Source organism: Ornithorhynchus anatinus, chromosome X1 (genome assembly GCF_004115215.2).
Source record: "Ornithorhynchus anatinus isolate Pmale09 chromosome X1, mOrnAna1.pri.v4, whole genome shotgun sequence".
Classification (NCBI taxonomy): domain Eukaryota; kingdom Metazoa; phylum Chordata; class Mammalia; order Monotremata; family Ornithorhynchidae; genus Ornithorhynchus; species Ornithorhynchus anatinus.
Window position 1 is genome coordinate 16,718,176 of NC_041749.1, and position 14,062 is coordinate 16,732,237.

A 14,062-nucleotide genomic window follows, 5' to 3' on the forward strand; every position below is an offset into this window, starting at 1 on the left:
CCATCTTGCTCCCCGGAGCCCTGCGGGTCTCACTCAAGTGACTGACTCTTTCTTTACTCCTTAAACCCATTTGTGATGAGTTCCACATGGGAAAGGGCACTGAAGGTGCTCAAGTAGGAAATTTTTGAGGTAAGAAAGCTGCATTTGATGAGAAGCCGCATGGCTTAGTGGGTGTGATAAAATAACAGTCAATGGTATTTATTGACCATTTAGGAGTCAGAAAGACCTGGGTTCTAATCCCAGCTCTGCCCCATGTCTGCTATGTGCCCTTTGACAAGTAACTTCACTTCTCTGTGCCTCAGTTCCCTCATCTGTAAAGTGGAGATTAAAACTATGAGCCTGATATGTGTACAACCTGATAATCTTGTATCCACCCCCAGTACTAGGGGAAGCAGCGTGGCTCAGTGGAAAGAGCCTGGGCTTTGGAGTCAGGTCATGAGTTCGACTCCTAGCTCTGCCACTTAGCTGTGTGACTGGGCAAGTTGCTTCACTTCTCTGTGCCTCAGTTACCTCATCTGTAAAATGGGGATTAACTGTGAGCCTCACGTGGGACAACCTGATTACCCTGTATCTACCCCAGCGCTTAGAACAGTGCTCTGCACATAGTAAGCGCTTAACAAATACCAACATTATTATTACTTAGTACAGTGCCTGGCACACGGTAAGCACTTAACAAATACCATTTTTTAAAAAGCGCTGAAAGTCTAATCTTATAACGTGAATCAATCCTTACTTTAGGGTCAGCTTAAGCTTTCTGCATAAAATCCAAAACGGGAGCCCCAGAGAAGTGATTTTTCTTGTACCTCCAATCTTCATTCACCACATGGGGAAGTGTACAACTAATCCATCCAGAATGGAGAACCAAAATGACACAGACAGGGACAGACTAGCAGAGTTTTAAGGGGCAGCAAATCCCTCTGTGTAAAAGAGTTAGCTTTTGTGTCATTTTAAAGTAAATATTCCTCTTCCTCCCTTAGGAAACACCATATTAGTTTGTTGAAAGTGCTTGAGCAGAAATGTATCTGTCTTCCCTGTTGGCACTGGTACCCTTTGCTGAAAACGTTCCTCTAAGAGAGTCGCAGAATAAAACATTCAGAAAACCAGTTGAGGCCATAACTCTGGGCCACCACATCCCCAAAAAAGATCCGATGGAGACTCACATTGTCATTCATTCATTCATTCCATAGTATTTATTGAGCGCTTACTATGGGCAGAGCACTGTACTAAGTGCTTGGAATGTACAAATTGGCAACAGATACAGTCCCTGCCCATTGACGGGCTTACAGTCTAATTGGGGGGAGACAGACAGAGACAATGGCAATAAATAGAATCAAGGGGATGTACATCTCATTAAAACAATAGCAATAAATAGAATCAAGGTGATGTACATCTCATTAACAGAATAAATAGGGTAATAAAAATATAGACAAATGAGCGGATGAGCACAGTGCTGAGGGGAGGGGAAGGGAGGGGGGAGGAGCAGAGGGAAAGGGGGAGAAAGGGGGCTTAGTTGAGGGGAGGTGAAGGGGGGCGTGTAGAGAGGCAGCAGAGGGAGCAGAGGGAAAAGGGGAAGCTCAGTCTGGGAAGGCCTCTTGGAGGAGGTGAGTTCTCCCCACCATTACCCCTGGTGGTCTGCTGCATGACCTTGGGCAAGACACTTCACATCTCTGGGCCTCAGTTACCTCAAATGTAAAATGGAGATTAAGACGGTGAGTCTCATGCGGGACAGGGACTACGTCCAACCTGACTAGCTTTATTCATTAATTCAATTGTATGTACTGAGTGCTTACTGTGTGCATAGCACTGTACTAAGCACTTGGGAAAGTACACTGCAACAATAAACAGTCATCTATTCTAGTGCTTAGAAGAGGGCCTGGTATATAATAAGCACTTAACAAATACCATAAAAAAAACTCTTCCTTATTTTGAAAGGTCATTTCGTTTAGACCCCCACCAATTAACTCCCTCTTCCCTTTTTGGTCATGCCAGCCCTCAGTTGGCACATTTCTGTCTTTCCCTTTCATGTGTGACAAAGTAAGAATCAATCAGTGGTATTTATTGAGAATTTAGTGTGCAGAGCATTGTACTAAGCAGTTAGGAGAGTACAATATAACAGAGTTGGCAGACAAATTTCCTGCCCACAGTGAGCTTAGTCTAGGGGGAGGACAGACAATATAAATAACCAGCATTATTATTATTATACTGTACGGTGAAGATTCCTCACCATAGGACTCCTGGCTCAGGAACAGTCCTGGCACCAGACAGCCTTAGTCCTCATCTGGCCCACAAAGGGGTCAGTTCATCGATTAATCATATTTTTTAGACACTCACCGTGTGCAGAGCACCGTACTAAGCGCTTGGAAGAGTACAATAGAAGAGAGTTGGTAGATACGTCCGCAATGAGTTTATGCCAACCTCCCCCGGGAATGTGTCTCCGGAGCTCCTCCCGGTTCTCCTTAAAATATGAACTTTGCCGAGGCGTATAAACCTTTGCAGTGTAAATCATTCAATTCCACCCAAAAAGCCTTTTTTTGGGGAATTCCATTTCTTAATTTGAATGACCCCACCCCGCCGCCTTAGGAGAAGAGTGTGGTAGCCTAGCCAGCTGCTTTAAATCTTCTTCATCAACAGCACTGAGCACCTGGCCTGGACAGAGTGGGGAAGGGAGACAGAAGTAAAATTATCGTATATTTTACAATAGTGAGAATTAAGAATTAGTGAGAATTAAGGCCCCATCTCCTCCAAGAGGCCTTCCCAGATTAAGCCCTCTTTTCCCCGCCTCCCTCTCTCTTCTGTGTCATCTTTGTATCTGTAATCTTTGGGCATTTAGCAGCACGGCCTAAGTGGTAAGATCATGGGCGTGGGAGGCAGAAGGACCTGGGTTCTAATCCCCACTCTACTGGAGCTCTGCTGGGTGATCTTTAGGTCTCAGTTCCCTCATCTATAAAATGGGAATTGAGACTGTGAGCCCCATGTAAGACAGGAACTATGTCCAATCCGATTTGCTTGCATCCACCCCGGCGCTTAGTACAGTGCCTGGCACATAGTGCTTAATAAATACCAGAATTATTATTATTAAATAGCATCATCATGATACGCAGTCAGAGGGCACATTGCCAGGTGGTCGCCGAGAATCCAGGGCCCGAGGCGGGTTTGGTTATTCGCGCTTATGTCTGCTCGTTGTGGGGAAGAAATGTGTCTGTTTATTGTTGCACTGTATTCTCCGAGCACTTAGTACAGTGCTCTGCACACAGTAAGTGCTCAATAAATAATAATAATTGTGGTATTTGTTAAGTGTTTACTATGTGCCTGGCACTACACTAAGGGCTGGGGTAGATACAAGGTTAGAAGCATGGCCTAGTGGAAAGAGCCCGGGCTTGGGAGTCAGAGGTCGTGGGTTCTAATCCCAGCTCCACCACGTGTCAGCTATGTGACTTTGGGCAAATCACTTCACTTCTCTGGGTCTCAGTTACCTCATCTGCAAAACAGGGATTAAGAATGTGAGCCCTGTGTGGGGCAACCTGATTACCCTGTATCTACCTCAGGGCTTAGAACAGTGCTTGGCACGCTGTAAGCGCTTAACAAATTAATATTATTAAGTGCCATTGAGTCATTTCTGATCCATAGCGACTCCATGGATATACTTTCTCCAGAGCATCCCGTCCTCTGCCATAATCCGCAACCTTTGTAACGGTTCTTCCATTATCGTTGTTATGGTTTGTATCCATCTAGCTGCCGGTCTGCCTCTTCCACGTTTTCCTTGGACTTTTCCTAACATCAATGTCTTCTCCAGCGAATTAGTCCTCCTCATTATGTGTCCAAAATATGCTAATCTAGGTCAAATTATTTGGCCTTCCAAAGACTACTTTGGTTTAATTTGCTCTAAAATCCATTTGTTTGTTTTTCGGGCCATCCATGGCATTCACAAAAGCCTTCTCCAACACCACATTTCAAATGAATCGATGTTCTTTCTATCCTATTACTTAAATATCATCATTATTATTATTATTATTATCAGGTTGGACACACTCCCTGTCCCCTGTGGGGCTCACAGTTTCAATTCCCATTTTATAGGTGAGGTAAATGAGGCCCAGAGAAGTGACATACGATTGAGTGAATGAATGAATAATAATAATAGTAATAATTATGGTACTTGTTAAGTGCTTAGCGTGGCTCAGTGGAAAGAGCCCGGGCTTGGGAGTCAGAGGTCATGGGTTCGAATCCCAGCTCTGCCACTTGTCAGCTGGATGACTGTGGGCAAGTCACTTCACTTGCCTCAGTGACCTCATCTGTCAAATGGGGATTAACTGTGAGCCCCACCTGGAACAACCTGATGACCCTGTATCTACCCCAGAGCTTAGAACAGTGCTCTGCACATTGTAAGTGCTTAACTATCAACGTTATTATTATTACTATGTGCCAAACACTATTCTAAGCACTGAGGTAGATACAAGTTAATCTGGTTGGAGACAGTCCCTGTCCCACATGGAGCTCACAGCCTTAACCCCCATTTTACAGATGAGGTAACTGAGGACCAGAGAAGTGAAGTGACTTGCCCAAGGTCACCCAGCAGCAAAGTGGCAGAACCAGAATTAGAACCCAGTTCCTCCTCTCAGGCCCAGGCTCTATCCACTAAGACACACTGCTCTTCTATAATTCTATTTTTGTATTTTGATGCTATTGATGCCTGTGTATTTGTTTTGTTGTCTGTATCCCCCTTCTAGACTGTGAGTCCGTTGCTAGGCAGGGATTGTCTCTATCTGTTGCTGAATTGTACTTTCCAAACACTTAGCACAGTGCTCTGCACACAGTAAGCCCTCAGCATCTTGGCTCAGTGGAAAGAGCACGGGCTGGGGACTCAGAGGTCAAAGGTTCAAATCCCAGCCCTGCCGCTTGCCAGCTGTGTGACTTTGGGCAAGTCACTTAACTTCTCTGTGCCTCAGTTCCCTCAACTGTAAACCGGGGATGACGACTGTGAGCCCCATGTGGGACAACCTGATGACCTTGTATCCTCCCCAGCGCTTAGAACAGTGCTTTGCACATAGTAAGTGCTTAACAAATGCCATCATTATTATTATTATTCTCTGGGCCTCAGTTCCCTCATCTGGAAAATGGGGATTAGGTTGTGAGCCCCATGTGGGACAAGCTAATGACCTTGTATTACCACCCCCAAGCGCTTAGAACAGTAATTGGCACATAGTGAGCGCTTAACAAATGCCGTCATTATTATTATTATTTAATAAATATGAATGAATGAATGAGTGAGTGAATGAATGCATGCATGCCCAGCAGCGTGGGTTGGGCCAGAATGAAACGTTGGGTTCCCGCCTTACGTCATCCCTCCTCTCCCCCCCTCCTCCATCGGCTGGCGGCGCGAGGCCGCCTGGCGCCGCGCGGCCAATGAGGAGCCCCGGCCCAGGTGCCGGCAGCCAATGGGCACGCGAGCTCCCGCCTCCGCCGCCCCCCAGCGGGCCGCACGCGCCCGCGAGCGCGCGCCTCCCAGCTCGCGCGGCCGCCCTCCGTCCCGCGCACGCGCGCTGCAGGGAGCTCAGGGGGTGCAGCAGGCCCACGGGGGCCGGCCAGGCCCAGGAGCTGCGCCCGCCCTCCTGTTTCTTCTCTTGCACCTCCTCTCCTCCTCCTGTATCTCCTGCATCTCCTCCTCTTCCTCCCCCTGCTCCTTCTGCACCCCCTCCTCTTGCACCTCCTCCCCTCCTCCTCTTCCCCCTTCTCCTCCTCCCCCCCCTCCTCCTGCACCCCTCCTATTTCTCCTGCACCCCCTCCTCGTGCATCTCCTGCACCTCCTCTTCCTCCCCCTGCTCCTTCTCCTCCTCCTGCACCCCTTCCTATTCCTCCTGCACCCCCTCCTCGTGCACCTTTTCTTCCTGCAGCTCCTCTTCCTCCCCCTGCTCCTTCTCCCCCTCCTCCTGCACCCCTCCTCCTATTCCTCCTGCACCCCCTCCTCGTGCACCTCCTCTCCTCCTCCTGTATCTCCTGCACCTCCTGCTCCTATTCCACCTGCACCCCCTCTTCGTGCACCTTCTCTTCCTGCAGCTCCTCTTCCTTCCCCTGCCCCTTCTCCTCCTCCTCCTCCTCCTGCCCCCGCTCCGGTCCTGCTCGGCGGCCCAGCCTACCATGGCCCATGCCTCCTGGCTCCTCGCCGCCCTGGCCGCCGTCCTGGCCGCCTCCCCCCGCCCGGCCTTCGCAGGAGACGCCCCACCCGCCAAAATCGGTAGCTGGGAGGGTGGGGTGGGGGATGCCCTGGGGGTGGGAGGGGAGGATGCAGGGAGCCCATGGGCGCGGGGGGGCTATGGGAGGGAGAGGCTTAGCAGCAGTAGCATGAGCAGCTGCCATGCCATCCCACCTGGGCCCAACTGACGGTTGTGGCCACCTATTGGGCACCAGTGACTCAGGGCCGACATCATCATAATGTTGGCATTAAGCTTTTACTATATGCGGGACACTGCTCCAAGCGCTGGGGTAGACAGGGTAATCAGGTTGCCCCACGTGAGGCTCACAGTCTTCATCCCCATTTTTCATAATAATAATAATGTTGGTATTTGTTAAGCGCTTACTAGGTGCCGAGCACTGTTCTAAGCGCTGGGGTAGACATAGGGGAATCAGGTTGTCCCACGTGGGGCTCACAGTCTTAAAATCCCCATTTTACAGATGAGGGAACTGAGGCACAGAGAAGTTAAGTGACTTGCCCACAGTCACCCAGCCGACAAGTGGCAGAGCTGGGATTCGAACTCATGAGCCCTGACTCCAAAGCCCCTGCTCTTTGCACTGAGCCACGCTGCTTCTCCAGTGCTTCTCATCTGCTTTTCAGATGAGCTGAGGCCCAGTGAAGTGACTTGCCCCCCCCCCCCCCCCCCCCCCCCCCCCCCCCCCGGTCACACAGCCGACAAGTGGCAGAACCGGGATTCGAACCCTTGACCATGAGATGAGGCAAGGAGTCCACGACCCTGTGGCCGGAAGAGGCTCAGGTAGGGGGACTTGCAGGCCGACCATCCAAATCCTCTCTGCCCAGCCCCTTCGGGCTGTAGAATCCCATTTATTCAATCGCGTGCATTGAACAGCGTGGCTCGGTGGAAAGAGCCCGGGCTTGGGAGTCAGAGGTCGTGGGTTCTAATCCCGCCTCCGCCACTTGTCAGCTGAGTGACTTTGGGGCAAGTCGCTTCTCGGTGCCTCAGTTCCCTCGTCTGTAAAATGGAGATGAAGACTGAGCCCCAGGCGGGACAACCTGGTCACCTCGTGACTACCTCCAGCGCTTAGGACAGTGCTTGGCACATAGTAAGCGCTTAACAAATACCATCATCATTATTACTGTTGAGTGCTTACTGTGTGCAGAACGCTACTAAGCGCTTGGGAAGTACAGTTTAGCAGTAAAGCGAGACAGTCCCAGCCCACACCGGGATGGAGGCCTCACCCTCCCAGCTCTTTCCCCCCACCCCATGCTCTCTGGGGCAGGTGGTCTTGTGCTCTTTCCGGCGATGGTCCCCTTAACCGCGTGACCCCACAATTAAAAAAGCATGTCCCGGCCTGCTACGCCCACTTCTGCAATATATGCCCAGGTTGCCCAGGAATCCAGTAGCCCACTTATAGATTGGCAAGCCTGAGTTTATCAGAAAAATTATCTTCAGTTTGAGGTTGCCTCTGATTTTAGTAGCCAATTGATAGCCTGAGCGGCATGGTCTAATGGATAGAGCACGGGCCTGGGACGTTGGGCAAGTCACCTCTCTTTTCCGTGCCTCGGTTACCTCATCTGTGAGCTAATGAGAATTAAGACTGTGAGCCCCATGGGGACAGGAGCTGTGTCCAACCTGATTTTCTTCTATCCCCCCCCAGCGTTTAGTACAGTGCCTGGCACATGGTAAGCAATTATCAAATACCACAGTTATTATTATCTGAAAAATGATCTCAGCTTTGAGGACAAAGCTGCCGGGTCGATACGGAAGTGAGGACGGGGAAGCAGAAAAGCAAATTCTGGAGCTCCTCCGTTGCTCGGTGGTTTTTGTCCTCAGTACTGCACCACATTCACCTCTGCTTCTTCCTCCTCCCTTTGCCCTCTCCTGTCTCCCTCATGCCCCGGCCCGGTAGCCGTGGTGGGGGCCGGCATCGGGGGCTCGGCCGTGGCCCATTTCCTGCAGCAGCACTTCGGACCCCAGGTGCCGATCGACGTGTATGAGAAGGGGACTGTCGGCGGCCGCCTGGCCACCATCACGGTCAACAAGCAGCAGTACGAGAGCGGGGGAGCTTCCTTCCACTCCCTCAACCTGCACATGCAGGATTTCGTCAAGGTGCTGGGTGAGTGTGAAACCAGGCTGAAGGGGAAAGGTCCAGGCGGGATAACCCTCTGTCCCGGCCCCTTCTGAACTCTGGAGCCTGGCCAGGTGGGGCCTAGTAAAAGCGAGACGGTATAGAGAAGCAGCGAGGCCTAGTGCAGGAAGCATCGACCTGGGAGTCGGAAGACCTGGGTTCTTTTTCCAGCTGGGCCGTTTGCTGTGTGACCGTGGGAAAGTCACATAACTTTTCTGGGCCTCAGTTACACTGTCAAATAATAATGTTGGCATTTGTTGAGCGCTTACTATGTGCCAAGCGCTGGGGTAGACACAAGGGAATCAGGTCCCACGTGGGGCTCACAGTCTTCATCCCCATTTTACAGATGAGGTCACTGAGGCCCAGAGAAGTGAAGTGACTTGCCCACAGTCACACAGCTGACAAGTGACAGAGCTGGGATTCGAACCCATGATCTCCGACTCCAAAGCCCATGCTCTTTCCACTGAGCCACGCTGCTTAGGATTAAGGCTCTGACAATCCATGGGGGACACGGACTCTGTCCAACCTGATTACCTAGTATCTATCCCAGCGCTTAGTATAATGCCTGACACACAGTGGTTAACACATACCATTAAAAAAAAAAGTGATGGCTGCATCTGGGCCGTGACTTGGCTGTGGGACCCTTCTGCCATCTTTCTCCTGCCCTCCCACTCTGACTCCAGTCCCCTTCCCCAGTTCTGTTCATCGATCTGAGCCCCTCAGGGGGCAGGGTCTGTGTCTAAGTCCCACCTGGGTACTCAGCACAGTGTCTGGCATGTAGTAAACACTTAACTAATACCATCATCAGTATTACTCCTTCCTAGCGTGTAATTCAGTACTCTGCCCAGGGTAAGCACTTAATAAGTACTCTTAGGACTTTCATGGGGAAGGCTGGGAGGTAAGACAGGTTAACATTCCCCCACCCCTTAAGAGTCTCTTGGCTTTATCCTCGGCTCCTGAGGAAGCCTCAGGTCCCAGGAGACAGAAGTCTGGGTTGCTTTTTGCACAACACCTCATGACCAGTGCCATCCGGGCAGGAAGAGCCCGGGGCAGCTGCAAACACAATGCTTGCCGCATACCCGGACCCACCCATGCTGGGATTCTGAGTCCCCGTCTTCCTCAAGGCCTTAGTCACCGACCCCGTGCCTTGCTGAAAATGCAGGTGGGCCCGGCAGGCCTTTGCCCGCTCAGAAATGGGCTCCATTTCAGGTGCCTGGGTTTTGAGTTTTTCTGTTTGTGTTTTGTTTTGTGTTTTTTAACGGTATTTGTTAAGTGCTTGCTGTGTGCCAGATGCTGTTCATTAGCTCTGGGATAGGTACCGGTTGATCAGGTTGGACACGGTCCCACATGGGGCTCAAAGTCTTAATCCCCATTTTACAGATGAGGGAACTGAGGACCAGAGAAATGAAGTGACTTGCCTAAGCCCACCCAGCAGATAAGTGGTGGAGCTGAGATTAGAACCCAGGTCCTTCTAATTCTCAGGCCCGGGCTCTGGCAACGCCGCATCTGTGGTGTTTCTCCACCTCTCTGTGTGCTGAAATTTAACCCTTTCCACCCTTCCGCTACTTTTCCAGAGCCACGGGGATTCCTTCTTAAGCTCCCCTCCGCCCCACCCCCTGCCCTCATCCCTCCAACGGAATCCCAAGTTGTCCCGGCTTGAGATGGCCCCAGGAGTTTGAGAAAGCCACTGTCTCTGCAGGCCTGAAGCAGCGGCGAGAGGTGGCGGGGAAGAGTGCCATCTTTGGGGGAGGACAGTTCATCCTGGAGGAGACGGACTGGTACCTGCTGAACCTCTTCCGGCTCTGGTGGCACTATGGGATCAGCTTCCTGCGGTTGCAGATGTGGGTGGAGGAGGTCATGGAGAAGTTCATGAGGTGGGGCCCGTGGAGCTCGGTTTGGGAACGGTCGGGCCGGGCAAGATGGGCGAGGGTGGGCGAGCGAGTCGAAAGGACAATTGCTTCCCCCGGGCACGACGAGAATGGCGAGATGAACCAAGAAGAGGGGTCTTAGGGAGGAAGGGAGGGGTGTGGCATCGGCATGCCCAAAGTACAGCAGATTGAGACAGGGCAGGGCCCGCTTGTACCGGGAAAGGGTAAGAATATCCATTGGCATAGAAGTTCTAGCTGAGGATTCTAGCTGATTGTACGCTCCCAGGTGCTTAGTACAGTGCTCTTTACTCAGCAGATCCGATTGAGGTGGTGGCTCAATAGCACCTAGCACATGCAGGCTTTCTGCAGGATGGGGGATAGCTGTGGTGGGCGCTGCCAGTCTTGACTCCCAACGGTGTGAACCTCTTGCCCCCCTATCTCGCCTCCCTCCCCTCACCCACCCTGTGCCAGGATCTACAAGTACCAGGCCCACGGCTACGCCTTCTCTCGGGTGGAGGAACTTCTGCGCTCTCTGGGCGGGGACACCTTCGTCAACATGACCCAGCGCTCGGTGGCCGAGGCGCTGCTGGAGTTGGGCGTCACCCAGCGCTTCATCGACGACGTCATCGCCGCCGTCCTGCGAGCCGGGGCCGGCCAGTCTGTCTCCATGCCCGCCTTTGCCGGTGAGCCCCCCGGTCCCTCGCCGTGTCTCTCCTTCCGCCAGTCCGGCTCTGTCCCCGGGTAGCCGCTCCTGGCGCGCAGTGCCCCGCCGACCGTCCGGGTCCCTGCGGAAGCAGGACGGGGGTCTCCCGGGGCAGTTGGGGCCGTAGCTCCGGGGATGCCGAGGCTTGGGAGGTGCCAGCGTCCCACCCTGCCACGGACAAAAGTTTCGACACCGCTGTGGAGACTCTTGGGCATGGAGCTCGTGTGTGAGGAATTGGCTGGTTTTCTGACTCTTCACACACCTCCTCTGACCTTCGAATTACCGGGGCTTTGAAAGTGACCCCTTCCTCCTCCATCCCACTCACGCATGCATCTGTGAGCAGGGAATCTGGTCTCCCCCTGCAACGTCTCCCCAGAAAAATCCCCCAAAGGACCCCGACTCTGCCTCGCGGGGGGCTCGGTGCAGAGGGCAGCCGCCTCTCTCCCTCCGTCTCCTCAGGGGCCGTGTCTCTGGCGGGGGCGCAGGGCAACCTGTGGGCCGTGGAAGGGGGAAACAAGCTGGTGTGTTCGGGTCTGCTGAAGCTCACCAAGGCCAACGTGATCAAAGCCAAGGTGACTGACGTGGCTCTGCACAGCTCGGGTGAGTCCGTCGGGACCCGGCCTCGGAGGGTTCCGTCCCCTCCAGCACCTGTGGGGCCCAGAGCTGACCGGAGGAGATGGGCAGGGGTGGGCGGCTAGAAGTTAACAGTACTGTCTCTAGCCAGAGGGTACCTCCTTGGGGTCTTGGACGGCATCTTTCAAGAGCGGATGTGCTGGAGGTCTCTAGCATTTGGTTCTAAATCGGCCGATCTTTGGACTCCGGGAATCCCCTCGGCCTAAAGACACCACCTGCTCGGCAGTCCCGAGGGGGGCCGGGGGTTGGGGCAGCCATCTGGTCGGTAGGAGTTTTGAGCAGGGATGGCTGTCCGGCGAGAAGAGAGGGCCAGTGAGAGAGTCCTTGAAAAAGGGCGGCCGGGTGGAGGGGTTGGAAGCTGAAATGGGGCCGGGAGAGGTGTGGGGTCGATGGGTGGGCTGACCGCCAGAGCCCACGGTTCCCGGTCCGGGATGGGCATGGGTGTCGGAAGGTCGGAGCCAGCGTTGGGGTCGGTCCCGCTCCTCGGTACTGGAGGCCCAGGGGAGGACCAGGAAGCCAGATGAGGGCTGGGGGGGCCCCCCCTGAAAGCGGAACCCTCCCAGGTTGGGCTGTTGCCCCCACGACCCCATGAGGACCGTGGTGTTCTCTAGAGGTGGAGTATGGAGCGAGGCAGGCTCAGCGGGAAGGGGAAGAAGGAAGTCATTGACCTCTGTCACCTCTCCCCGCAGAAGGACGGCCCCTGTACCGGGTGAAGTACGAAAACGAGGCCGGCCCCGGCTCCGAGTCGTACGACATGGTGGTCATCGCTACCGCCCTGTACCCGGGCGGCGATGGCAATATTTCCTTCACGGGGTTCGACCCCCCCATCCCCGAGTTCCTGGGCTCCTTCCAACCCACGGTCACCTCCTTGGTCCACGGCTACCTCAACTCCTCCTACTTCGGCTTCCCCGACCCCAAGCTCTTCCCTTTCGCCAGCATCCTGGCCGCCGACTCCCCATCCCTCTTCTTCCGGTCCCTGGACAACGTCTGCCCCGTGAACGTGTCGGCCGCCTTCCGGCGGAAGCAGCCCCAGGAGGCCGCCATCTGGCGAGTCCTGTCGCCGCGGGCCCTGGAGCGACCCCAGCTCAAGACCCTCTTCCGCTCCTACTACTCGGTCCAGACGGCGGAGTGGCAGGCCCACCCCCGCTACGGCTCCCAGGCCACCCTGCCCCCCTTCGCCCTCCACGACCAACTCTTCTACCTCAACGGGCTGGAGTGGGCCGCCAGCTCGGCGGAGATGGGGGCGGTGGCCGCCAAGAACGTGGCCCTCCTGGCTTACAACCGTTGGTACCAGGACCCGGAGAAGATCGACCAGAAGGACTTACTGCACAAGGTGAAGACGGAACTGTGAGGACCGCGGCGGAGGGATGGGAGCCGCCGGGCGAGGGAGAGAGGCCGCGCCCGAGGAAGGTGGAGGGAGCGCAGGTCGTACCGCGAGAAGCAGGGAGGTCTCGGCTTGAGGCCCCGAGCCTCGGCCACCGATGTCTCTGCTCTCTGTCCCCGCCCGCCCACTGCGCCGTAGCGTGGCAGTCCTGAGCCGGGTGCGTGCCCAGGGCGTCCTTGGGTGGGTCCGGGGCCGCTCCCCTCGAAGGCCGACTGAGTCCCCCATCGGTCGCCGCGGCCTCGGGCGAAAACCACCGTGGGCGGCCACCGTGGGCGGTTTCTCTTGGCAGCGTGGCGGACGCGGTGGGGGTGGCGGGGCTCCGGGCCGGGTCCGTGGGTGTCTTGCGACCGCCTTCCCGTCTGTGTCCCGGGGGGACGGGGGGCAGCGGTAACAGATTTAATAAAAATGGAAATCCCCCCCACCGGTCGCACCTGGGCCTCGGTCCGGGCGCCTGGCTGGGGGAGACCGGGCTCTGCGATTGGTGCTTTGATCGCAGCTGGTTCCGGAACCTTGGGTCCTGGCAGGTGTCAGAACTGGCTCAGGGAACCCTGCTGCCATTTCTGCTGAACCCCAGGAGCCTCAGAGGTTGGGGTGGGGGCCATGGGGCCGGTGGGCAGAGGGAGAGGAAGTGGCGTGGGGCAGTTGAGCTCCGCCCTAGTCTCGGGACAAGGGGGAGGGTTTCGCTTCCCATCAGCCCTTGGGGGGGGGGGGGGGAAGAACAGCTAGTTATGCTCTTTGTGCCCCCCCCGTCCTAGAGGGCCGGCGTCGCAGGAGGAAGGTCATCCCGTCTTTGGGTGGTGGGCAAGCCCTGTGGAACGTGACCCTGCCAAGCCAGGTAAAGGGGTGGTTGTTTCAGCTCCCTTTAGGAAGGTTGGCCTTGCAAGTTTTCATAAAGGTTGTGCCGGAGCCCTACATGATGGACCTGTAGGCCGTGGCTCCCCACCCTCCCACCTCCCCGTTGCAGCTACCAAATCTTGTCAGAGGGAGTGGGGGCACATGGAGGAGCATGGTTCCCCTTCAGTGGGGCAGGATGATCCCTTTGTGTCTGCATGGAGGACCGTGTGCAGCCCTCCCACTGAGGACTGGATGGCAATTCCTCAGGGCAAACCTGATCAGGGCCAGCTGGGCTCAGGCTTTAGGCCAAATAGAGCTGGGGGT

General features: G+C 54.8%; 1 protein-coding gene across 1 annotated transcript; it reads left to right on the forward strand.

Annotated features, from left to right (window-relative positions):
• The first annotated feature begins 5,951 nt into the window (after positions 1–5,951).
• On the forward strand, positions 5,952–13,375 carry PCYOX1L (prenylcysteine oxidase 1 like). The gene is made up of 6 exons (XM_001518270.4): positions 5,952–6,229; positions 8,098–8,304; positions 10,016–10,190; positions 10,656–10,867; positions 11,347–11,487; positions 12,210–13,375. Exons 1-6 carry the CDS (start codon positions 6,133–6,135, stop codon positions 12,869–12,871), a joined length of 1,494 nt encoding a protein of 497 aa, XP_001518320.1. The 5' UTR covers positions 5,952–6,132; the 3' UTR covers positions 12,872–13,375.
• Positions 13,376–14,062: the final 687 nt, after the last annotated feature.

Excerpts from the sequence above, each read along its gene's own strand:
- PCYOX1L (XM_001518270.4), top strand. The coding sequence starts at position 6,133 with ATGGCCCATGCCTCCTGGCTCCTCGCCGCCCTGGCCGCCGTCCTGGCC. Across the intron at positions 6,230-8,097 it reads CGCCCCACCCGCCAAAATCG|CCGTGGTGGGGGCCGGCATC; the intron begins GTAGCTGGGAGG and ends CCGGCCCGGTAG. Across the intron at positions 11,488-12,209 it reads CGTGGCTCTGCACAGCTCGG|AAGGACGGCCCCTGTACCGG; the intron begins GTGAGTCCGTCG and ends CTCTCCCCGCAG.